General features: G+C 57.7%; 9 protein-coding genes across 9 annotated transcripts; 4 read left to right on the top strand and 5 right to left on the bottom strand.

Annotated features, from left to right (window-relative positions):
• Positions 1–380: 380 nt before the first annotated feature.
• GMORB2_2348 (Carboxylesterase type B) lies at positions 381–2,250 on the top strand (the record flags this gene model as incomplete). Its single annotated transcript, XM_035464328.1, has 2 exons — positions 381–851; positions 1,000–2,250. The coding sequence occupies 2 exons, from the start codon at positions 381–383 to the stop codon at positions 2,248–2,250; spliced, it is 1,722 nt and encodes a 573-aa protein (XP_035320038.1).
• A 2,442-nt stretch (positions 2,251–4,692) lies between these two features.
• On the top strand, positions 4,693–6,784 carry GMORB2_2347 (FAD/FMN-containing dehydrogenase; the record flags this gene model as incomplete). Its single annotated transcript, XM_035464327.1, has 6 exons — positions 4,693–5,182; positions 5,349–5,425; positions 5,514–5,622; positions 5,809–6,113; positions 6,192–6,245; positions 6,305–6,784. 6 exons carry the CDS (start codon positions 4,693–4,695, stop codon positions 6,782–6,784), a joined length of 1,515 nt encoding a protein of 504 aa, XP_035320037.1.
• A 393-nt stretch (positions 6,785–7,177) lies between these two features.
• Positions 7,178–9,465, bottom strand: GMORB2_2346 (primary-amine oxidase; the record flags this gene model as incomplete). Its single annotated transcript, XM_035464326.1, has 4 exons — positions 7,178–7,554; positions 7,638–8,118; positions 8,215–9,120; positions 9,181–9,465. The coding sequence occupies 4 exons, from the start codon at positions 9,463–9,465 to the stop codon at positions 7,178–7,180; spliced, it is 2,049 nt and encodes a 682-aa protein (XP_035320036.1).
• A 1,318-nt stretch (positions 9,466–10,783) lies between these two features.
• GMORB2_2345 (Fungal trans) lies at positions 10,784–12,701 on the bottom strand (the record flags this gene model as incomplete). Its single annotated transcript, XM_035464325.1, has 3 exons — positions 10,784–10,914; positions 11,136–11,280; positions 11,364–12,701. The coding sequence occupies 3 exons, from the start codon at positions 12,699–12,701 to the stop codon at positions 10,784–10,786; spliced, it is 1,614 nt and encodes a 537-aa protein (XP_035320035.1).
• A 1,066-nt stretch (positions 12,702–13,767) lies between these two features.
• On the bottom strand, positions 13,768–15,451 carry GMORB2_2344 (isocitrate lyase; the record flags this gene model as incomplete). Its single annotated transcript, XM_035464324.1, has 2 exons — positions 13,768–15,253; positions 15,345–15,451. 2 exons carry the CDS (start codon positions 15,449–15,451, stop codon positions 13,768–13,770), a joined length of 1,593 nt encoding a protein of 530 aa, XP_035320034.1.
• Positions 15,452–16,113: 662 nt separating this feature from the next.
• On the top strand, positions 16,114–17,496 carry GMORB2_2343 (Aspartate/methionine/tyrosine aminotransferase; the record flags this gene model as incomplete). The annotated part of the gene is made up of 1 exon (XM_035464323.1): positions 16,114–17,496. The coding sequence occupies one exon, from the start codon at positions 16,114–16,116 to the stop codon at positions 17,494–17,496; it is 1,383 nt and encodes a 460-aa protein (XP_035320033.1).
• A 189-nt stretch (positions 17,497–17,685) lies between these two features.
• On the bottom strand, positions 17,686–18,621 carry GMORB2_2342 (glutamine amidotransferase; the record flags this gene model as incomplete). The annotated part of the gene is made up of 1 exon (XM_035464322.1): positions 17,686–18,621. The coding sequence occupies one exon, from the start codon at positions 18,619–18,621 to the stop codon at positions 17,686–17,688; it is 936 nt and encodes a 311-aa protein (XP_035320032.1).
• A 627-nt stretch (positions 18,622–19,248) lies between these two features.
• Positions 19,249–21,662, top strand: GMORB2_2341 (Allantoate permease; the record flags this gene model as incomplete). The annotated part of the gene is made up of 5 exons (XM_035464321.1): positions 19,249–19,317; positions 19,413–19,606; positions 19,664–19,787; positions 20,014–20,373; positions 20,451–21,662. The coding sequence occupies 5 exons, from the start codon at positions 19,249–19,251 to the stop codon at positions 21,660–21,662; spliced, it is 1,959 nt and encodes a 652-aa protein (XP_035320031.1).
• A 1,053-nt stretch (positions 21,663–22,715) lies between these two features.
• Positions 22,716–23,698, bottom strand: GMORB2_2340 (uncharacterized protein; the record flags this gene model as incomplete). Its single annotated transcript, XM_035464320.1, has 3 exons — positions 22,716–22,883; positions 22,941–23,239; positions 23,506–23,698. Coding segments are annotated over 3 exons (660 nt in total), but the record flags the coding sequence as incomplete, so codon positions are not given.
• Positions 23,699–23,766: the final 68 nt, after the last annotated feature.

Raw genomic sequence — 23,766 nt, 5'->3', positions numbered from 1 at the left:
GGGGGGGGGGGGGGGGGGGGGAGGAGGTCATGTGTGGAACTTGTGCTCGCGCGCCCTCATGGACGCAAGCCCTGACTCTTCCTCTCGGCATGGTGCCCCGGAACTAGTACCTTGACGGGTGATACCGTTCGAGGTCAGCGCGGACGTCGATGGGGAGCCCGATGCAGAGCACAGTGGGCGGTTCTCTCCCGCTCTCCTGGCGCAGACCGTTGCAGGTTGCAGGACGTGGTGATGAGCAGGGCTATATAAGCTTGCATCTTCCCATAGCCACAGCTCATGCATCACCGTCACTCCGATCCTGCTAAGCTCCCCCTCCCTATCCTTACAGCACACTTGAAGTCAAAACCCAAGCTCCGTCTCTCCGCCTGTCAGAACAGAAGATGGTGTCTATCCTTGCGGTGGCCCTCGGGCTCTCTGCCGCTGCCGGGACCCTCGGGTCGCCGACGGTGCCCCTGGGACGGCGGGCGGGCCAGACGGCAACTGTCGTCATCCCCTCCCCGGATGCGACCGTGCTGGGGAATGTGATGAACGGCGTCGAGTCCTTTGGCGGGATCCCCTACGCCGAACCTCCCACCGGACAGCTGCGCCTGAAGCCCCCGAAGCGCCGGACCGAGCCCCTCGGGACCTTTGACGCCACCGGTCCGGCCGGGGCCTGCCCCCAGTTCCTCTCCTCGACAGAGAGCCAGGATTTCCTGTTCAAGCTGCTCGGCACTATTGCCAACCTGCCTTTTGTCCAGGAAGTCACGGGGCAGAGCGAGGACTGCCTCACCATCACCGTTGCCAGGCCCGAGGGTACCACCTCCGAGGACAAGCTCCCGGTCCTGTACTGGATCTTCGGTGGCGGATTCGAGGTAATGCCCAGCGTCGGTCGATCCGATCCCATCCGATCTGCTCATCCCCGCTTCTCATTCTTCTCCGTCTTTTAATGTTCATTTTTATAATTCTCAAACTGTTTCTTCCTCTGCCGAGCCGCTCATCGTTTCTGACCGATCTTGATAGCTCGGCTGGTCATCCATGTACGACGGTACGTCATTGGTCAACTACGGGGTCGAGATCGGACGCCCGTTCGTCTTCGTCGCCGTCAACTACCGCGTCGGCGGCTACGGATTCATGCCCGGCAAGGAGATCGAGCAGGAAGGTTCCGGCAACGCCGGGCTGCTGGACCAGCGCATGGGGCTGGAATGGGTTGCCGACAACATCGCCGCCTTCGGAGGCGACCCGGACAAGGTCACCATCTGGGGCGAGTCGGCCGGCTCGATCTCGGTGTACGCGCAGATGGCCCTCTTTGACGGCGACATCGAGTACGGCGGTAAGGCGCTCTTCCGAGGTGCCATCATGAGCTCCGGGTCCGCCGTGCCGACCAACCCCCTCTCCTCGGACCGCGGACAGGCCGTCTACGACCAGGTGGTCGACGCCGGCGGCTGCGCCGGCGCCGACGACACGCTCGCCTGCCTCCGGGCCCTCAGCGCCGAGGACTTCCTCAGCGCCACGACTGCGGTGCCCCACCTCCTCTCCTACTCCTCGCTGGCGCTCTCGTACGTGCCCCGGCCGGACGGCCGCACCCTGACGGACTCGATGGACGCCCTCGTGCTGGCGAACAAGTACGCTCCCGTGCCCATGATCGTCGGCGACTGCGAGGACGAGGGGACGCTCTTCGCCCTCTTCCAGCCCAACCTGACCACGCCGGCCGAGCTGGCCGACTACCTCCACCAGTACTACTTCGGGGCCGCCACCCCGGCGCTCCTGGAGGATCTGATCGCCACCTACGGGACCGGCATCGCGGCCGTGACGGACAACAGCCCGTTCGGCACAGGCCTGCTCAACGAGGTCTTCCCCGGCTTCAAGCAGCGGGCGGCCATCCTGGGCGACCTCGTCTTCACCCTGACCAGACGGCTGTTCCTCACCGTCACCGCCGGCGTCAACCCGGACACCCCCTCGTGGTCGTACCTGCTGTCGCAGAACAAGGGGACGCCCATCCTCGGGACCTTCCACGCCTCCGACCTCCTGCAGGTCTTCTACGGCGTCAACGACAACTACGCCGCCAAGAGCATGCGCTCCTACTTCATCAACTTTGTCTACTCGCTCGACCCGAACGGGGACGGCGACACCGGCTTCCCCGACTGGCCGAGGTGGGACGAGGCCCACGAGATGGCCCACGTCTCGGCGGGCAGCTCCTCCATCCTGGCCGACAACTTTAGGGAGGACAGCTACAACTGGATAGTGGATAACCTGGCTATTCTGCGCCTCTAGGTCGACATGTCTTGGGGGGGGGGGCTAGCTATCAGGTTAGCACCGAACTTTGAGGGTTCGATCATGCAGATCTGTCCCGGGAGAGAAGAAGACTATCGCTGGTGATGCAGTGGCGGAGCCAACCTTATCGTCCCACCTTGCATTGTCCGCTGCCCGTTGTCCGTCGTGAGCTTTGCGATGTGAGACGCTACAGTTTGGATACGGCATGGCATGAGATGGAGGTGAGGAGATGCAACTACTCCATCCGCATTAGTCCCGTGCACAGCCCGGCACGGCAGTTCGTGCTGCTTGCCAATATACTACTGCTACTATTACTACTACTATTACCACTACCACTACTAGTAATAATTGTAATGATACATGGTTGTCGGGTCGGCACCGGCGCAGCGCCATGCAAGTCTAAGAGGAACTAGATTGTGGGGATGCGGGGTGCGTGATCTGGGGATATTGTCATCCTTATTATTCTCATTATTCTTATTAGTAGAAAGTATAATCAATACACCTCGGCCTTTGTCTTGCCAAGTTGAATAGAAGCGCAAGGCCCACTCTTGACTGCATCACGAGCATCATCACTGTCGTGTACTGGGCAGTAGCTCGAAAGGTTGACGGAGGAGTAGCTCGGCCACTCGGGCTATCCGCAATATCGCGACTGCGCGCTTTGCTATAGTCGAAGGCTTAACATAGGACATCCTCCCATGCAACGTCGCCTTGTCCATCGGCATCCCGACATTATTCAGACCGGAGGCAGCCGAAGGTGATACACGTGCAGCGGCAGATGTGCGGGGTGGAAGACGCACGTACACGAGTAATATTGCGGGGAATAATAAGAGTCTCTCGAGACCTCTTTGGCCTCGGTATGTAACCTGGAAAGACGACAGTTCTCATTACACGTGCAAGCCCAGACCACGCAGCTTCGACCACGGGGCATCTGCGGTAGATTATGATGACCGATGTGTGTGCTGAAGCGAGGGACGGCACGGGGTCGATGATGGACCTGCTCTGCCCCGTCCCTCCTGGCCGAGGCTGCACGAGTACGTCAGGCATCCTTTCCCCGAGTTCGATCCCGTTATAACCGGTATTGATTCCAAAGGACGGCAGCACCGGTCTGGGCGTGATATATCATGTATGCCACCCCCCCCCCCCTCCCCCAAGGGCCTCTTGGGTAGTCTCATGACCCCACTGCGCCGTCCAGAGTCCCCAAAAGAGGAGCTATAGCCCGAGATGTATGATGCAGGAGAAGCTGGTGGGCCGTCTCAAGGCATGAAGAGCGGAAGAGAGAGGAAGGAAAGAAGAAGGAGAAAAGAAGAGAAAAGGATGGGGGAAAAAAATGCAGCTGGGTTGATATACGAGGTCAATACATGCGTGTAAGTGGAGATGATATCGGGCAAAGAAAAAAAAATGGAGGGGACGATTGATAGCAACACCCAATGCCAATGGTGGCCCGTGGGTTCTATGCAGGGAGCTGTCTCCCATCACCTTGTTGATAGGCATGAATACAGGATGTCGATACAGGCATTATTGTGGTAGGTAAGATTACCAGGTAATATCGATAATATAAAACTAGAAGCGTAGCGTCAGACGCCGGGGTTGGGATAGACTCGAAATTGCGGATGGACTGCCAAACCCCACTGAACGGACTCTCGTATTCGCCATATCCCGGTATTGATATCTGTTGCGGGAGAGATCAGTACGGTATCGTGTGTCCGTATTACATCGTCACCTGAAGGCCGATGCAGACCGCGGAGGAGGGAGTTCAATCGACGTCGTACATGGCATGACCCGACGCCGTAGCCGCATGCCAGACCCCTGGGTGAGCGTGGACGATGCCAATCGCTGTCCTACTCGTGGTGATATCATGGAATGAATGCATAGATGCGGTGTCCCCCATCGTTCGAGGTCGACCGTATAATGATATCGCTGAGAAGAGTGAGCCTCGCACATTGACCGTCGATGTCGACCAGAGCGATATGATGCCATCACCCGGTGCGCTGTAGATTGTGATGATGTATTGGCATATATCATTACCATGCGCAACCCGACACGATACGAGTACGAGAGGAAGAAAACCATTACCGCTATCACGCTGCGTAGCCGAGCTTGAACCTGGCCTTCGGGCTCTAGCGCTTACTCTCGACGCAAACCCCTTGCATTCCAATATCAGCGAATGCTCCCGATTCATATCCGCTCATCACTTGAAAAGTCCGATGACGACGATGCGGGGGTCCTTTTTTTTTTTTGGGGGGGGGGGAGGGAGGGATGAGGGATGAAGGACGTGCGAACACTTGCTAATACATCACACGGTAATGGTAATGATGTTGTTATAATGGTACTCGCCCACACACTCACATTGGCCCTGACAGGTTTCCATCGCTTCAACTCCGTTGCTGTCAGGAGAAAGCTGATCTCGGTTATCCAAGGTTGGCGTCCGCCCAGATCCAAGTCATGGTCTTCCCTATATCGTTCAGGAGAGCCCTGTGGGCGTCCGCTGCTGCCCTCGGCGCCGCGGCTGCCGCGGACCCGACCGCGTCGACGACGGGAGCGTGCGACGAGCTCGCGTCCTCCCTGCCGGACCGCGTCTGGACGGAGCCGTCGGTCGAGTACTTGTCCGAGTCCAACGCGTACTGGTCCACGGCGCTGCGCGGCCTCAAGCCGGCCTGCATCGTCCTGCCCCGGTCCGTCGAGGAGGTCTCCGTCGCCGTCAAGGTGCTCGGCAGCCACCCCGACGTCCAGTTCGCCGTCAAGAGCGGCGGGCACACGCCCAACCAGCGGCACTCGACCGTCCTGGACGGTGTCCTGATCTCCACCAAGCATCTCTCCGGCGTCACCTATCGCCCGGATGAGCAGCTGGCCTACGTCAAGCCCGGAGGTGATTGGAACGACGTCATCGGCTCACTCGAGGAGCACGGCGTGACTATTGTCGGTGGACGTCTGGGTATGTCTCCCCCCCCCCCCCCCCTTACCAATCTCATGTACTTTCATCAAGTACTCTATATATCCTACCCTTGTGGTATTTGGGAGGAGTTTCTCTCTCAATACTTCTTTCCTCATTCTGATCAGAAAAAAAAAAAAAAGAAAAAAGCCTGCTGACACGCCCCAAGGTATTGTCGGTGTAGCTGGCTACCTATTACAGGGAGGCATTTCCTTCCTATCGGCCCAGTATGGCCTGGCTGCAGACGTATGCCAGGATCAAAATCCTGCCCATTCTTCCGGGACGGTAGGCTGACATGTTGACGAATATACATACATCTCCGTCAAATCCACAGAACATCGTAGCCTGGGAAATGGTCGCCGCCAATGGCACAATCCTCAACGTCAAGGCATCCGAGAATCCAGACTTGGCTGTCGCCCTGAGAGGAAGCGGCAGCCAGCTAGGTAATATGATTGTTACTACGTCTCTTTCTTCTACTTCATTTTCCCTTCTATCTTCCTTCTTTGAATCTTTTTCTTCGATATCTGATTCATCTTATATATATATATACATCTCCCCCCTCCCTCTTCCAGCACAGCTCCCTCCTTAGCCGTCAAATGCTGATCATACAACTTTCCCTCCCCCCCAAGGCATCGTCACCCAGTTCACCGTCAAGACGCACGAGATCGGTCAGGTCTGGGGTGGCCTGCGAACATACGGAGACGACAAGGCCGATGAGATCTTCGCCGCTCTGCACGGTTACGTGCCCGGCGGTGTCGAGGATACCAAGTCGGCCATCATCCTCACCAACACCATGACAGCCGGGGTCACCAAGTCCTTCATCATCTACTACTTCTACGACGGTCCCGAGCCGCCCACCACCGGCGCATTCGCCAAGTTCCTAGACATCGACTCCGTCATAGACGTCACCTCGACACGCTCTTATTCCGACCTGGTACCTACACTCCCGCACACACTCCCACACCGTGATACCCATCGTACCGGCTTGCTTTATCTCTGACATGTGCTCCAGTTGAATGCCAACGGTGCGGCTGCCGAGCTTCTCGTCTCCCGCATTTCTTTCAGGGTAAGGCCCCACCCCCCCAGATCTGCTTCTTCGTCCAGACCTGATATACCGGCGCACAGACATACACCATCCCCTACCTCCCAGACGTACCGGGCATGTTTTCCGAGATATCGGAAAAGTTCTCGTCCCTCTTGGCCGACCATCTCTCCTCGCGCCCCACGGCCCTGTGCTCGGCCGACTTCCAGCCCTTCCCGTCCGTCATCGGTCAGCACAGCCAGGACAGCGGAGGCAACGCCATGGGAATCTCCGGCCGCGACCCTCACCGCATCATCCTGGAGCTCCAGTGCGCCTGGGACTCGGAGACCGACGACGACATCTTCCAGGGAGCCTCGAGGGACATGGTCCGGTGGCTGGAGGCTAAGGTAGCCGACTGGACTTTTGACGGCGAGGAACCCTACCTCCCGCTCTTCATGAACGACGCTGCCTGGGACCAGAACGTCACCGGGACCTACAGCCGCTACGCCGAGTTTAAGCAGATCCAGAAGGCTGTCGACCCCACAGGTTTCTTCCCGACCAGGGGGGGAGGTTTCGTGTACTGATGGGACTGTCGGGTAGCTGTTCGTCACCGTCTTATCGCTCTTTTTTTTATATTTAGGGGGGGGGGGGGGGGGGGGGGGGTTTTTTTTTTTTTTTTTTTTTTTTTTTTTGGTTGGGGGGGGGGGGGGGGGGGGGGGGGGGGGGGGTTTTTTTTTTTTGTGTGTGTACACGACAAGTATTCTTACCACTCGGCAACCTTCTTCATACTTCTCAATTCATCATGTATCCAGTTCTACCCTACAAGTCTAGTATCACATCTTTTCCATCGTGAAAACTTCATGAAATCATAGACAGCTACAGCCTGGCAAGCACTTCCCTAAACAGCACCCGTCAGCACATTTTCCTCTCCATCACGATCTTTCCCTCTCAACAGCCTGTGGGGGAGCGTCTCGAACTCACTCTTGCTTGCCGCTGCAGCAGCTGCCCTTATCCTCAAAGGCCAGCTGGCTGACCTTGTCCGTGGCATCCAGGACACCCCGTCCGTTGGCGGCGATCTGGCTAGGCGTGCTGGCGAAGCTGGGAGGCACGTCCATGACGGGGTTGTTGAGGAAGAAGTTGCGCGGCCTGAGGAGCAGCGTCATGGGCTCGGCTGGCATGATGGGGAAGTCCTCCGGAGAGGGTATGTGCGTGACGCCAAACGTGTGCCAGAGTACAATGTCGGTGTTGTCGATTGATGTCTTACCATCGCCGACCCACTCGGTGATGCCGTGCGAGGGCTCGCCCGACGTCTGGGGAACGTGTCGGCCAGCAGGCCACAATTCGTCGTCGCGGTCTATCGTTTTTATTTTAATTTAGCATGCCTCATCAGCACAGCGTCTTATCCGAAGAGGGACCGAGGGAAGAGGAGTGGCATACATCTTGTCACCTGGACGGCATGACGGGCAAAGGCAGCCCTCTTCCATACCAGGGAACCCTCCTTGGGCAGCAGACCGGGGATTTCGCGGCTGACGAGCTTGTAGCTAGCCGGCTTGCCGCTGTAGGGGTGGATGTTGTTGGTATTGCAGATCTCCCATGTGCGTCCCCTGGCACCGTCGTAGTCGGTGCGGGACTCGCCCTCGGTGGCCAGCTTGGTGCGTTTCACGCCAAAGGCGTTTCCGTAGTAGTTCTCGGGGCTGCCTACGGGAGCGTCCGATGCCACCGTGTCGGAAACGAAGACGGTGTTCTGGGGGCCGTCGACGTTGGCGTGCAGACGCAGGCAGAAGAGGTGCTGGTGGTTGTGGGCATTGACCCCAGGGTACACCTGCGTGCCCCAGCCGTGCGTGTCCTCGCCCGGGTTCATGATGTACGTGTTGAGGATGCCGGTGAGCTTGATGTTGGGCTGAATGGTACCATCTTGCTATCGGGGGAATCAGCGCCTACATCCATGGAGTGCGTAGGTCTTGAAGAGAAGGAAGGGGGGGGGGGGGGGGGGGGGGGAGAGGGGAGCTCTTACGTGGAAGGTCCACTGGATGGCATACTCATAGTTGGCAGCAGTAAAGACCTGCTGGATGATGAGCTTGCGGGCACGCGTGACAATGCTCGAGTCGTCCCTGAAATCGGTGTGCTTGAAGAGGATGCCGTCGTCCTCCTCGTGGATGCAGATGGCGTTCTTGATATGACGGATGGAGCCGTCGCGCGTGGGGAACTCAGCGTCGAGGTAGTGGATGGAGCCCTTGCAGTCGCAGCCAAGCGACAGGCTGTTGGTCAGGTATCCCGCGCCGTACTCGCCCAGGTCGAAGGCGTGCTTGCGCTGGTGAGGGTGCTCAGGGTTGCCGTAGGGGACCACCATCTCCGCCAGGGACATGCGGTAGAAGATGGGGCGGACGTTGCCTCTGTCGTCGTAGCGGATGTTGTTGAGCACGATCCCCTCACGGTAGTTGAAGCCAATGTGCATCTTCCAGTTTTGCCACTCAATCTCGCGGCCGCTGAGTCTGAACGACACACCCTCGGGCTGCGTGATGTTGATGGGCCTGAGATCGGTCCTGTAGCCGCCCGACTGCTGACGCACCGCCTCCGGGTGGTAGTTGATGGCCTTGACATCCCTGCGCAGCGGCCGACGCACTTTGGGAACGTCAATGGCGATGATCTCTCCCTTGTTGGAGTCGTAGATGGGGCAGAAGTCCAGGGGGAACTGGTACTGGCAGTCGTCCACGTTGGGACGGTAGTACATGAGCGCCTGCTGCAGCCGGACGTTGTTGCCAAACCGAGCATCGTGTCCAATCGTCCACGGGTCACAGTACACCTTGTGCATTTCATCGCGAGAGACACCGCTGATCTCGCATTGCTCAATGACCCTGGGGTCCACGCGGACCTTCTCCTCCACAATCGCCAGCTCCTCCATGGTAATCTTCATTATTTCCTAGGTTAGTCAAGGAACTTTCTTTCGAGAGGGATCGAGACCATGCAAGATGGGGCTCACAATGGGCTGGACTCCCGTAAGCTGCGTCCAGGACGTGATCTTGCCGCTAGCCAGGTCCACCAGGCCGTCAAACACCTTGCCTTCCTGCGCAATGACTGTGACGTCGGCCACGCGTGCCGGACGGGGAGCTGTCACTTCGTTGGCCAGCCACCTTTCCATCTCGGCCTTGCGCGGCTCGAAGAGAGTCACAGCCTGGTATAGCAGCTCGCCGTGTTGCTTCTTCACCACATCGATGGCGGCGGCGATCTCCTCGCCCGAGAGCGGGTCAAACGGGTGGGGGGCCATTGTCGTTCCTGCGCTGTGCCGTGCTGCTATTGCTTCTCCTGGCGATGGGGGAAACAAAAAAATCCTGCCCGTTGGGCTGAAGTCAGTCGCAATGATGGAGGGAATGGTATGATGAAGAGCAAGTTGAAGCCTGAAGTCCCCGTGGGTGTTATATATCCATCCACCTAGGCAAGCCTGATAAGATGTGCAATGAAGAGCAGCATGCATCAGGGCCGTGTGGGGTCCTCTTTTGCCAACGCGGCAACCCGCGGGAGCCCACTAGATCGTATCATTGGTCCCTAATGGGTAACTTTTTGCGTCCACTCGTCCGACTGTCGTCTAGAGAGATTCGCTCTCCCCTCACCGTCCCCGCATTCAATCATATCAAGACGTAATGATAAGCCGCGTTGAGCGATCCACGAAAGGCGCTGATAAGAGGCTCCGGACTTGTTCCGCGTATCCGTACAATCGTCAATCGCACACTGCGGACACAGGGCACCCTGGTAAGGCATTGCCATCCACTGCAATCTGCGATTTCTGCATCTGGCAAAGGAGCGGTGGTTAGTACGAGTAAGGCTGGCACTCCCCAAAGAGGAAATTTTACTCGATGCTGCCATCCATATCAGCGCTGGTTCGAATCTTCTGCCATTGGCCAATAGCTGTGTCCGTGTGCTGGAACAAGCCATCTTTAGCCGGTGGGAGGGTCGGAATCCCCCAGTCTCAGAATGCTTATGCTCATGTTTTGATATTTCGTTCCTCCCCCCCCCCCCCCCCCCACCTCTCTCTCTCTCTCTCTCCATATGCAGATGGTGATGACGCTTTTTTTCTCCGACGAAATGGGATGACAGCAGACACCAGATGGTGCTTGTCCGTCTCTGTCGTAATCGGTGTGTTTAGTGGGGACCTCGTCTTCAGTGAGACCAAGATCCCGTCATCACCTTCATCAGACAGCTTTGCTATCAGACTCGATTCTCTCGACTGGTCGTGTGTGACACTTCAATTGCATTCCCATCGCGATCCTGCTGCGCGAGACGCCGAGGCTGCAGCGTCGCAGGTCCATCATGCCATCGGCGCCAGTTCATCTCCTGTGGTACTACATACCGGGCCAGACACACAAGGTCGAATGACACAAAATCATCAGGATCGTCATCATGCCCAGCCATCCAGGTCGAATATTCCTGGAAATACGAGAAGCTCATCTGCACCCAGTGAGGTGCTTCCAGCTGCCGCCGCCGCAGCGTCGACACCAGCACCGGTCCCCTCTGTTCCGTATAGCTGTGTTGTGAAGGGGAGCTCAAAGGTAGCCGATCCCAGAGGAATGTTGGCAAACTGCTGTCTTTCAGACGGTATCCCCGCTTGCGGTAGCTGTGATGGCATTGAGGGTTTCCCCTCTCGTGTCGTCGTCGGCGTTTCCCTCCTCAATGGTGCTGGCGCGGCAGCTGCCGCTAAGATTGACCGTCGGGGCGACCGCTTGTTATGCAAGCGGGGAAAATCGTCAGTGATCATCTCTTCAATCATACGCATGATTGACCGATGAACAATGAATGAGCGCATCTTGGGAAGCATCTCGCGGATGGCAACCGCCGACGTGTCCGATATCCGGGTCGGAGGCCTGCTCGGCCGATCAATCAGTGGTACTTCTCGAGCCAGGAGCTCAAAGACATCTCGCAAGCAGTCAGCCTTTGGCCAACGGTCAGCCATGATGGCCAGTATGTTTGAGCAAGCCCGCAAAGCATCCGACACATCAGGTGAGTCGTAGTTTTCTGTGCGATATTCGGGCGGCGTGGCCCAGCAACAGTAGAGCAAGGTGACACCGGATTGGAATTGCACCAAGAGCTGCAAATCAGTCAGTAAAATGTCTGCAAAGGGAATGCGTATTGGAACAGGTGAGGGGCGGCGGGTAATGAAGATGACCATACCCCAACCCAGCCTTGGGCAATCTGGCGGTCCATCTGGCTCCTCCGGAAGATGAGACAGGCCTGGCTACTAGCCTGGATTGCCCAGTCACCTGCCGCACCCATCACATTCGCCTTGGTAGGGCGATAGAGCAGAAGAAGAGTGTAGTGATATATCATGCCGAGCCACCTCTGCGATGCGTGTCCCTTGGACTCGGGGTTTGAGAAATTCTGAACGCGTGACTTGTAGCCTTGCAGCTCGTTGAGGATCCTAACGCGCCACTCCGAAGACTCCTCATAGTTCTCCCTGTAGTCGTACCGGAGAGTATAGCCAGATATCTCTGACTGGATCCGACGGCATTGAAGGACGTAGAGGGAAGGCGACACGCACGTGTACACCGGGGCATCGGGCATCTCCTCACCGACGGGAGTGCTGGCGGCCACTGCCTCCAGGTCTTCATCGTCAATATTGTTGTATAACTTGGTGCTGATCATGGAGTCGGACAGGGACGGGGGTAGCTCAAAGGAGGCCACAATGAGGCGGTCTATGCAGTAGGCTGACCAGAAACATCGGCGTCGGATCTGGTTCTTCAGCCTGGTTGTCGGCGTAGTCGGCACAGGTTCCATCTCGGCGAGGTGTAGCTGCTGCTGGACGCAGAAGCGCAAAGTTGTCGATGATAACGATAGGATGCGCGGCGTCGAGCTTCGGTGAAGCGAATTGATGCTCAAGAGGAGATGCGCCTGAACGTGGAGAATCTCGTCTTTGCATCGAAAAACATGAGGAAGGAGACTTAAGCCACTCCGGTAAAATGACCGTGCGTCCGACTGGCCAACACGCGGCACGGCCAGGAGAAGTAGAGCCGTGGCGTAGACGAGGTTGACGAAGAAGCCTTGCCAGGCCCGGGATGCTAACTCGGACGGTGGGCATGTCTTCCACCCTGATACCCACGTCAGAAATGTACTCCAGTGGAAAAAAGGGTACTGCGCCTGGGCTCTATCGCGGTATGCCCCGAGTAACAGGTCATCAATCTCCGGCGGAATGATTGCCGCAAGGCTGTGGGCGACGGATGCGTCGCTATCCCGAGACTTTGACAGCGGCATAGAGGGGACCGAATCAGACGGCGGCGGGAAGGAATTGCTTCCATCATCGCGGGCTGATGGCGATGTGACGACGCCAAACAGGAGGTGGTCGAGACCCGAATCCGAGTCGTCGTCCTGCAGAGGTAAGGCGGCTGTGGCTCCGGGCGAGTGCTGAGACGAAAATCTGCGTTGCGCTTGCGCTATGCTTGTCGGAGAGATGGAGTTGGTGCTAGCCGAGCAGGCAAAATCCACAGCGGCATCTGAAAGCCTGTGGCGGAGCATTTCCTCTGCCGCAGCGTGCATTTGGGAGCTCGGCGCCCTCGAGACTCTTTTTCTCAGTCGCAATCCATCAACGCCCTCGTGATGACTGCTGCCCCGCCGATGTCGCGATACAGCTCTGGCATCGTTGGCAGCAGCAGAGAGCATGTGGTCCTGGCTCTGTCCCGGGTCGTGCGCCTCAAGCTCGGCGATACGCTCCTCCAGAGCGCGCACATACTCGCCCTCGACGTGTGGCCGAGGCGCGGGGTCCATCGGGATGCACTCATCGCCTGATCTGACACAGTTGGCGCACGGTCGCTGGCTCTCACACCTTTGCTTGCGTCCTCTACAGCGCCTGAATCATTTGCTCATTGCGGTCAGCTTGGGGATCGTCGGTATCGTGAGCGGCCTTTGTTGCTCTGCTGCGCCGATAGGCCACCACATGTACACACACCTGCAAGCGAGAACGCGTTGCCTCTTCTGTGGGGGTTCATCCCCAGAGGATGACTGACTATCATGTTCCATCGGGGTCTTGTTTGCCAGACGAGGCGTAGCACATCTGTAGGGTCATTCCAACGTCTTTGGATGCAATACTCCCCTCCTTCCCAGAATGACGAGAGCGAGGTGATAGAGTGATGTTACGAGGGAAGGAACCGCTCGAGCTCTAAAGCGTTGGTGACGGGGGTTCCTTCTCGCTAATGCATGTAATACGTTTGCTATTGATGGCAGGGGCCGAATGGGGAATGGCGTTGGCCTCCCCTGGTCAACCAGCTCCTTCCTTGTTATCAACGAGCACGGGGATGCATATATGAGATTGAATGCATATAGACAGTCCACATACTACTGATCGCGTGCGAGTTTTGCTACTAATATATCATCACACTCTGGACATGTGTGAGGGTGGTAGAGGCGACATCTTAAGGGCTCGGGTCCATACATGTTCGGCAATTTACGCCCAGAGTCAAGGTGGATTTGGAATTGAAGTTCGACTGTTTGTATGTATCACTCGTCGATGATGCACGTCTTGAGTTATGGCAAAGTATGCCTGTAAGCGTGTATGCAGATACACATACACATATGCAAAACGCCTCTATCTAACGCGTCTCTCCGGGGGCGGCTTCGCCTTCTCCACAACCTCCTCACCCGAGATCGTCTCGAAGAAGGCATCGGCCAGGTATCCTCCACACCAGCTGAGCTTTTCAAACCCATCCGATATGGGCTTCATTGACAAGGCGGGTCCTTGGACATCGCGCACATAGCCGGCAATTGCTTCAGTGGACCAGAGCTTGGCAAAGTCGCTGGCAGCCATGTGCAGGCCCTGGAGACTCCAGATGGGCTGGACCTGCCAGACGACACCCATCTTAGCCAGGTCCCAGGGGAGCGTCTCGACTTGCTTCGGGGTGAATCCGGCCTTGGCGAAGTCGTAGTCACCCGTGTAGCCGAAAGCAAACAGGCGTTCGGGTAAAACCTTGCGGACCTCGGTGTGAAACTCCACCAGGTCCTTCCAGACGGGGGCATCCATCCGCGCCCAGGTGACGTCTCCTAGAGGCGCGGCGAGGATGGCGCGCTCGATGACGGCCTGCACGTTCGAACTGAACATGTACTGTCCCATAGATGAGCGGGGAAGCTCCCAGTCAAAGAAGACTTCAGCTTTGACTGTCTTGGAAGCAACCTCTCGCCTGGTGGAGAGGGAAGGGGAGGTCTCCTTTCCCAGCTCGGATCTGTACTTGGCATACTCGGCATCAGAAGCAAGAGCCTCAACAGCCTGGTCAAAGGTCTGGAGTCTGGCCTTCTCCTTCCACCCGTCCCTCGCAGCTCTTAGGTCCTTGCCCTCGGCGAGGGCCTTGTCAAGGCACGTCCTCAGAGGTTCGATCTTGACGGTAGCACCGAGAACGTACTTGTGGTCGCGCTCGTCAATGACACTGGTAATGAACTCGGAGTGGTCCGTGTCGCAGCGACACAGGAGCATCGTCTCCGTGCCCATGATATCAAACTGCATGCGGACGGCGCGCAGACGGTCAAGGTACTCGCTGGTGGGCACCACGGTCCGACCCTGGCCAACGGTGAACTTCTTCATGCCGATGGCCAGGTCATCGATATGGATCATGGCCACACCGGCCTCGACGAACTCCTTGGCCATCTTCATGGTAGTGGTTAGGCTACCGAAGCCCATGTCACCGTCGGCCACGATGGGCGCCATGTAATCCCAGTTCTCGAAACCCTCGCGGTCCGCCTTGGCGTGTCGGAATCGGAACTGGCGTTGCCTCTGGTCATGCCACACTTGGGACTTGAAGATCTTGGACACCACCTTGGGCACCGTGTCCCATGGATAGTCGGCGTGGTCCATGCCAGGAATGGCCACCTCGGAAAATCCGCACAGCGCACCCGACACGTAGACTGTCTGCTGATGCTTGGCCATCTGCGATGCGACCGTGGGCTCCGTGGTGCCAAATGTAAGCTCGGTGGTGCCATTCTTGCTGTGCTCGTTCAGCTGGTCCCAGAGCTTGAGCGCCTGAGTGGAAGAAGCCCGCGGGATGCTGTCGGTCGAGCCTCGGAGTGCCGCGATGGTAGGCGCACTGTACGGTCTAATGTTGCAAGAACCGCGATACGTCAGCAAGAAAGATCTCTCGAGTGTCGATGTGGCGGCGAATCGGATCATCTGCTTACCTCTTCAGATGCGCCTGGCGAGGAGAACTCCATTGCTTCTCGATGGCAGCAACTTGCGCGTCAAACTGTTCCTGCTCCTCATCAAGCGAGAGAGTGAGGCGGGGCATTTTGACAGCGTAAAAAACAACAATAGTCTATATATGCGTGAGATCGTATCCTCGTAGTATAACGAAGTCTCGGAGAAGAAGGTAAGAGATGTTTCTGGTTCGCGTTTGGGGAGAAGCCAGGTTAACATGTACTTCCTCAGTGTACGTGCTTCCTCCTCCGGACAAGCACTTTTTTTCTCTAAATCTCCCCCTCATGCTCCCCTTCGCCCTCCTCTCCCGCCTCATCAATAATCACGACTTTATCGCGATGTCGCATCAACGACGGAGAATTGCAGTCGTCAATTCCACTCCAGAGTCCGAAGGGTCGGCGTCGCACATGCACGTCCGATCGACCCCTGTCTCGGCAAATGTGGAACCCCCGTACCACCCGGAGATCAAGTTCCGCTTGTCCCACCACCACCACCACCACCACCACCACCACCCGCACGTCGATGTCAGGGTGGGGGGGGGGGAAGGGGGGGAGGCAATTGACTATCGACAGCAAAGGTCACGCTGTACCTGACGTTCAATTCTCAAGGAGCCTCTCCTACCACATTTGAGGGCTTGCCGAGAAGTCCGTCGAGCGGGCTTTCTTACGGCCGTTGCCATAAGAGGGGACGATCACGACAGCCACCAGGAAAGGTCAATCATAGCACGACTCACTCTGCAACGGCTCGGCCGCCATGGAAAAACACATCAATCTCCAGCTGGGCTGGCCATCGCCCTCGCTCTTCCCCAATACGCAGTTACTCGACGGAGCCTCTGGCGTGCTGCAATCGGACAGGAGGACGGCCTCGGCGCTCATATACGGGCCCAGCGCCGGCTTCCTCCCTCTGAGGGAGAGGATTGCCGCCTGGCTCGACGAATTCTACCGGCCAAGTGAGAGGATATCGTCCGAGCGCATATGCGTCACCAACGGAGCCTCGGCCAACCTGGGAAACATACTGGCCAAATTCACGGAGCCGGGATATACAAGAAACGTCTGGATGGTTGAGCCGAGCTACTTTCTCGCTTGTCCCATCTTTACCGACAATGGCTTCGAGGGCCGGCTTCGCGGGATTCCCGAGGATGACGAGGGGCTCGATATCGCCTTCCTCCGCACAGCCCTGGAGTCCGTCGAAGCTGAGAGCAACCACCCCGCAAAGCCGGCGGTGAAGACATCGGCGCGGTATCCCCACCTGTACAAGCATGTCATCTACGCCACCCCGACTTTTTCCAATCCCAGCTCCAAGACCATGTCTCTGGGCCGCAGGGAGGAGCTCGTGCGGCTTGCACGCGATTTCGACGCCATAGTCGTGACCGACGATGTGTACGACGTCCTTCGCTGGCCCTCGTCCCCCTCGGACAGGTCAGAACTGCCGCCCACGCCGCCCCGGATCGTTGACGTTGACGGGATACTAGACGGCGGCCCCAGGCATGACTGGGGCAATGCAGTCAGTAACGGGTCGTTCTCCAAGATAATCGGTCCCGGCGTGAGGACAGGTTGGGCCGAAGGGACTCCTTCCTTTGTCCTGGGCTTAGCGAGCGTCGGTTCCACAGGCTCCGGGGGCTGCCCGACACACCTTGCAGCCACTTTTGTCGAGGACATGCTCTCCACGGGGAAGCTCCAGGCTCACATCCGTGACAAGCTCATCCCCACCTACCGCTCACGATACAATGTCCTTCTGAGCGCGGTGGAGCGTCTCCTCGTCCCGCTGGGATTCACCATCTCTACGGGGACACCATACAGGTATCAGCAGCCTAGCACCGACGGCATCGATAGAAACGACGGAGGTGGAGAGAGCAGTGCGACTGACGTCGCCGGTGGCTACTTCATCTACGTCAACATACCGACCGACATGCCTATCGGCGCCGACGAGATGGCTGCTCTAGGCCTCGAAAAGTACAATCTCAAGTTTGCCTTTGGAGGTATGATGGTCGTCGAGGGTGACAGGGGAAGCACGGAGAGAGCCTCGACAGGGTTCGGCCGGGCCATCCGTCTCACGTGGGCGTGGCATACGGAGGATGAGATTGCCGAGGGCATCGAGAGGATTGCCACCCTGGTCAGAGATTACAGAGGCATATGAGGGGCACCACGATGCGAATATGGCCCGTAGCAATGCTATGTATCCAATGAAGCAACGAGAGAAGACGAGCGTATGAAAAATCAATATATTGCCATCTATGTACTCGGGGGACGATGCATGTATATGTGAAGAAATGCATATCCGGATCAGGAAGGGGAGAGTGACGACCCTGTCACGAGGTCGGTAAGATCATGCCATCTCAGCAGGTGGCGTGGGCAGCAACGCCTCGGCCTTATCCTCGAGATCACGCCCCTCGATCAGGAAACGCACGACCATGTCAGCGGCGGCGTCGGAGTCGTCGTCGGCGTCGATGGCGTCAAGGGCGTCTCGGAGAAAGGCCGGATCCCACTCGGTGCCGAAGGCCTTTGCCGTCTCGGTGTTGACGAAGGAGTCAAACTCAAAGTGGCCCTGGTACGTGAGGACCCGACCGGGCAGGTAGACGCCCTGGACTCGGCAGTGAGCGGTGCTCCCTATGTTGACCCAGCTCCCCGGGAGGGAGCCCCTGGGTCCGAGGTTGACGTGGTCTGCGTGGATGAACTGCAGGCGGAGCGATGCGGGGGGGGCCTGCTCTGCAGCAGCGGCGCGCGCAGCTGCGGTCTCGCTGGTTCCAGGAGGCGTGGCAGGACGACCGCTGCTCTCGTCCGCGGAACGGCAGGGAGGAGGGCCGAGGGCGTTGACGAAATCGTCCGAGAGCGTCATCTCGTGGACGCCCAGCTCGTAACCTCCCGGGTGCTTCTCGACGAAGACGCCATGGTCGCGCAGCAGGCTCTGGCAGATGATCTGGTGGCCGAAGCAGCTGCCGAACATGCGAAGGCCGTCGTGGGTGCGGAAGACGTGGCCCAGCCAGCCGTCCAGGCGGCGCACCCACGGCGTGTCGTCGTACGAGGAGGCGGCCGAGCCCGTCACCAGCAGGGCGTCAAAGGACGACAGGTCGCCGGGGTACTCAGCCTTGACGGCGTCGAACTCCTCCGACTCGACGGTCAGCGTAGGCGATACGCGCTTTGCCGCGGCGTCGAGGAGAGACTGAAACATGGAACCGTACGAACGGTGACGAGGGCGGACGGCGGCTACGGGCTCGTCGGTGTTGAGTATGGCTATGCGTATTGTGGATGTCATTCCGGTCATTGCAAAGGGAAGAAGGAGAAAAACCGGGATATAAACTGTCAAAAAAACAGGCTCCTATGCCAACTACTTTTTTCTTTTCTTTTTTCCTTCTATGAGCGACACTTTTGAGGTGTGCCGTGTTGAGAAATATCCAGATGGGGCAGCCCGATTTCTGAACAACTCCCCCCCCCCCTTTCCCCTCCGGTCGGATGCTATCCGGCACCGGAACCCCGGCCCACTTAGTCTGCGCCCTGCTGGGCAATAATAGACGTGACTCTTACGGCCTGATTGCGATGAATGATTCATCAGTACACATGTTGTTGGAGACGGAGGAGATGATGGAGAAAATATCAACATGGTATCTAGAGGAGAGGAAACGAGATTGATTTCAGGAGCTCCGTAAAGACCAGGTTCCATATCCGTTGCCGCATCGGGGGGAACAAGGCAATTCAAGCTTCCGACCCGTCAGCATCGGGAGGAGAAAGGGGGGGGGGGGAAGACATGTTCCGATAAGCACAGGCCTGTAATACCCCGTATGTTGGAACGCAGCAATGCAGGCTATAGAGACCGTCCCGCTGCTGAGATGTATTACGGTCACACGTAACTGGCAGGATGATGGAAGCGCTATGCATGCATCGCCAAGCCAAGATGTGCAGTGTTGCTGCTGTCGGACATGTCTGCCCTCGTCGGGCTCCAAAGTCCGATGGTGATAACACGGTACGGTTTTACTCCCCACACAACCCAAACGGTCCCATGCAAGCACCGGCGCCGTAATTCGCTGCTCGCTTCGCCGATCTGATATCCGGGTCAAGACGCCCGCCGTCGAGTTGATATGGGCATACAAGAAGATATGGGCATGCAATGATCACAGGGCCCGGTCGACATCGGTGGTTGCCATCTGCAGCACCGCCTCGGTCTGCAATGGACACGACTCCCCAGTCTACACGGCCTGGATCGATCCCGTGCTGCCGGCAGAGGAGGCTACGACGAGCCCCGTATGCGTTGCGTGAACGTGAAGCCTGAAAGTATTCCAGCACTGTATCGACAACCTGGGAGTTTGCAGATACGCACCGATAGCGGTCTCTATCACCATCCCATATCACATTCCTGGGTGTACAGCCGTCAGTTGGCACGGAGCCGAGAAATGGTCTATCTGCGTCTACCTTGAGTCTTCAGGTATCCCGGACGTTGCGTATAAACCACTGGCCTCTACCCAGATCTGCTAGGGATATCTTCCGAATCCCTCACCCGTCTCGGCTCCTGCCTGTCTTAGCCGTTTGCTACCACCTGATCCTAACCACCTCTACTCTCCTCTGCCTTTTTTTTTCGATCCCCTTCGCAGGACCGACAATAATACCCGGCCGCCGCTCTTCTGACTGCGCCGTCACGTCACTCTCTGCCCTACACACGCAGCTACCCGCGATGTCGGTCGACGACGACCGCAAAGACCAAAAAGTCGGCATGGCCTCGGGCGCTATGGAAGACACAGCGTCCGTGAGCCGCGGAAAGGTCATCTGCACCGGTTCGTCCACCGAAGGCGGTGATGTCGCCGCAAAGTACGCCAACGTCTTCACCGACGGCGAGACCTACTCGGCGTCCGAGTGGGGGAGGCTGCGCTGGAAGCTGGACCTCCGCTTCGTGCCCCTCCTGTGGTTCAACGTGACGCTCGGTGCGATGGACAAGGTCACGACAGCTACGGCTGCCCTGTACGGTTTCCGCGAGGACACTGGCCTTACCGGCGACCGTTACAGCTGGGTCGGCAGCGCCTTCTACGTAAGTCTTACTCTACAGTCTCTGCCCACCGTGGCGGCAGAGCCTCATGCTCACGGGAGAACTCTGTTCCTGTTCAGTTCGGATATCTCGTCTGGTGCATTCCCAGCGGTACCCTGCTCCAGAAGTTCCCCGTCGCCAAGCTCATGTTCGCGGCCCAGCTGATATGGGGTGTGATCCTCGTCGCGACGGGTTTCGCCCACAACTTTGCCACCCTCATCTCCCTCCGCGTCCTTCTGGGAGCCCTCGAAGCACCGGTGGTGCCCGGGAACCTTCTCGTCATGAGCATGTGGTACACGCGACGCGAGCAGCCGATCCGCACCGGACTCATGTACACCGGGCTCTCGGTGTGCTTCACCGGACCGATAGGCTGGGGGATCGGGTTCCTTTCCGGCGAGCACCGGTGGCGCGCCATGTTCTGGATCACCGGGGGGGTGACGATCGTGTGGGCGTGCGTCGTCGGCATCTTCCTGCCGGATAGCCCCGTCGAGGCCAAGTTCGTCACGGAACGGCAGAAGGCCATCGTCATCGACCGGCTGCGGGCGGACCAGACGGGCGTGGAGAACAAGAACTTCCGCGGGGAGCAGGTGGTCGAGGCCCTGACGGACCCCAAGACCTGGCTCATGTTCCTCTTCAACATCTTCATCTCCATCCCCAACGGCGGGCTCACCAACTTCTCGCCCCTCATCATCCAGGGGCTGGGCTACTCGTCCCAGCGGTCCACCTTGCTCACCATGCCCACCGGCATCATACAGACCATGTCATCCTACATCTGCAACGGCGGCGTCTTCCTCTGCGCAAAGTACCTGCCGCAGCGCCAGTGTCGCGTCGCCTGGGTCCTCTTCGGCATCGTCGTCGGCCTCATCTCCGCCGTCTTCCTCTACACCCTGCCGTTGGACGACTATCTGGGCCGTCTGGCTGCCCTCTACATGTCCTACTTCTATCTCGGGCCCTATATCGTCTGCCTGGGGATGAACACGGCCAATACTGCCGGCCACACGAAGAAGGTGACGGTCAACGCCATCATATTCCTCGCCTACTGCACTTCCAACATCATCGGTCCCCAGTTCTTCCGAGCCGCGCAGGCGCCGCTGTACCCGCTCGGGATGGCTGCCATCCTCGGGAGCTATGTCCTATCCATCATCACCGTCATGACATACGCCCTCTACTGCTGGCGGGAGAACGCCAGGAGGGACAGGGTGGATGAGGCGGCTGGTGCTGCTCACCATGATGATACTGATTTCCGCGACTTGACTGACAAGCAGAATATCCACTTCCGTTACGTCTGGTGATTTGTCTCTGTTGAGTTGAGATCCTGAGTGCTTGAACCAGTCAAGAGCACTGTTCGTTATCGGTACCTGTCAGTGTCCCTGCGCCCCCGCGGTCCGCTCATGTTGCGTGTACTCATTTGACCATGAACCCCCTCCCCTACGAGGTGTGTAGAGATCAACATGTATTCGGTGGCCCCTGGAAGTCTTCTCCATAGCGTCGGTGGACGGCAGGATCCAAGAGCCACAGACGGTACTTGGATTTGACAGGGATGGTATATAATAATCTCCACAGAATGAATCTCACGATAACTGCAGCAAATAACTGCAGTTAGAAATTAGAAAGTGTCTACAATCCACCGAAACCAACAGGGCCTTCACATTAATGTAGAAGGAATAGCTAAATGACCACAGATTTGGGAGGGGGGGGGGGAGGGACACAAGGATGATCGTGGAGTTCTGTTCGCCTTTGAGGACATGATGAGTTCGTCCTCGTCGTAGAAACCCGACAAGGGATTCTGCTTGAGAAACTCGACCCATCCCACAAGACGCAGCGCATCATGTTCCGAGTGCAAGGGCTCGCTCAGGGGGACCGTTTCCCACTTCCGGCATTCGTAGGATTGAAAGCGCGATCCAACCCGCAGCACACCATAGACGTTCCCATTCTCATTTTCCGTGTTCTCGCAGTGTATTCTCGGCTTTTCGAATGCCAAGGACCACGGCCGATCGTCTCCGCCGGACTCAACCAGCATAAGATCGCACCGATAAGACTGCTCGTCCCCTGGCTTGCCCGGGACTTGAAAGACAACCTCGTCCGGAACACTACCCGTTCTGCCATACCCCCCCCCCGAAATATCGTACCCTTACTCTACTCTGAAGAACCAGCTCAGGATCGACCCCACTGACACCTGGTAATAGTGTTCGGCTCGCTCGTCGGCCCTTCTGATTGTATCTGGGTGGGCGTTTCCCCTTTGCAATAACGATGTCAGGAGGGACCTGTCCCTTTGGATCTCGCCCAGAAAGAACCGAGTACTGGACCGTCTGGAGATGACAGACCACTCCTCACCCCGTCAAACATCACCAGTGACTCTGTCGGAGAGCTCTCAGCTCTGTGTCTTTCAGAGGACACGATCGCAGCTTTCGCACCGTTCTCCATCCAGCGAAAGGGTAATCTGAGACCGATTTCACATCCCAATTGGCCGCCGCAACTAAATTTCCTGGCGCCGCCTCGAGGATGATTCGATTCTGTATTTATGATGGGAGGAGGCTGAGTTTGCTCGACGTGCGCTCAATCTTCGACACGCTCAGAATCATGTCGATGGCGGTCTCGGCCGCAGACTTGCCGGGCCAACAGCTCTCGCTGAACAGCACCTCGGGCCTCGTACAGAGCACATCTTCCCCAAGTGCTCTGCATAGAAACACGTGCCTCGCTGCGAGGATGGCACACGTGACCGGCTGGTCTGCAGGTCGGCCGAGCGCCAGCTGACTCTTGATGTGTCGCCGCACCGGCTGAAGTCCCTCGCGGGCGTCCTGAGACAAGACAGCCCATGACGACCCGACGGGGACGACGTTCTCCGCGGGTGTCTTCCATGCTGGCAGGTCTGTAGCATGCACATACGGTCCATCTGTCCCGAAAGGCTAGGGTCCATAGCTTGGCGGCTGTTTTCGTGCTTAGGGTGTAGGCGTTGGAGCCCAGTCCGTTCCGATAGAGAGCAAAGCCGTTCTTCGAGATCCAAAGAAGGGCATAGCCAAGTCTAGTGAACGTCTCATCACTCATTCTCCGTCGGATAAGATGACGCCAAACATGGAGAAAATCCAAGATTATGCGGCCGAGGAAGGCATTTCTCCTGGGGTCAGTATCCAGTACGGGTGTCCAACGCGGGCCAGGGATAGTCGGGTGTACTTCTTCGTGTGATGGACATGATGTTCCTGTCGAGGTCGAAGGTCCACATGCTGTCTATCGCCCTGCCTCGGTGGTCTCCATACGGATTGACGATATCGTATACGTCCTCCCACGATAGCCCGTAGGTTCCTTTTTCAAGGAGCTCGGGAAAACTGCTCTGTGAAACGGTCAGGTTTTACGAGAGAGGGAGGGAGGGAGAGAGAGAGAGATGGATAGCATGTACTA

This window comes from Geosmithia morbida (assembly GCF_012550715.1).
Source record: "Geosmithia morbida isolate 1262 chromosome Unknown scaffold_12, whole genome shotgun sequence".
In the NCBI taxonomy this organism is placed as follows: domain Eukaryota; kingdom Fungi; phylum Ascomycota; class Sordariomycetes; order Hypocreales; family Bionectriaceae; genus Geosmithia; species Geosmithia morbida.
This window is presented reverse-complemented; position numbering and strand designations above follow the sequence as displayed.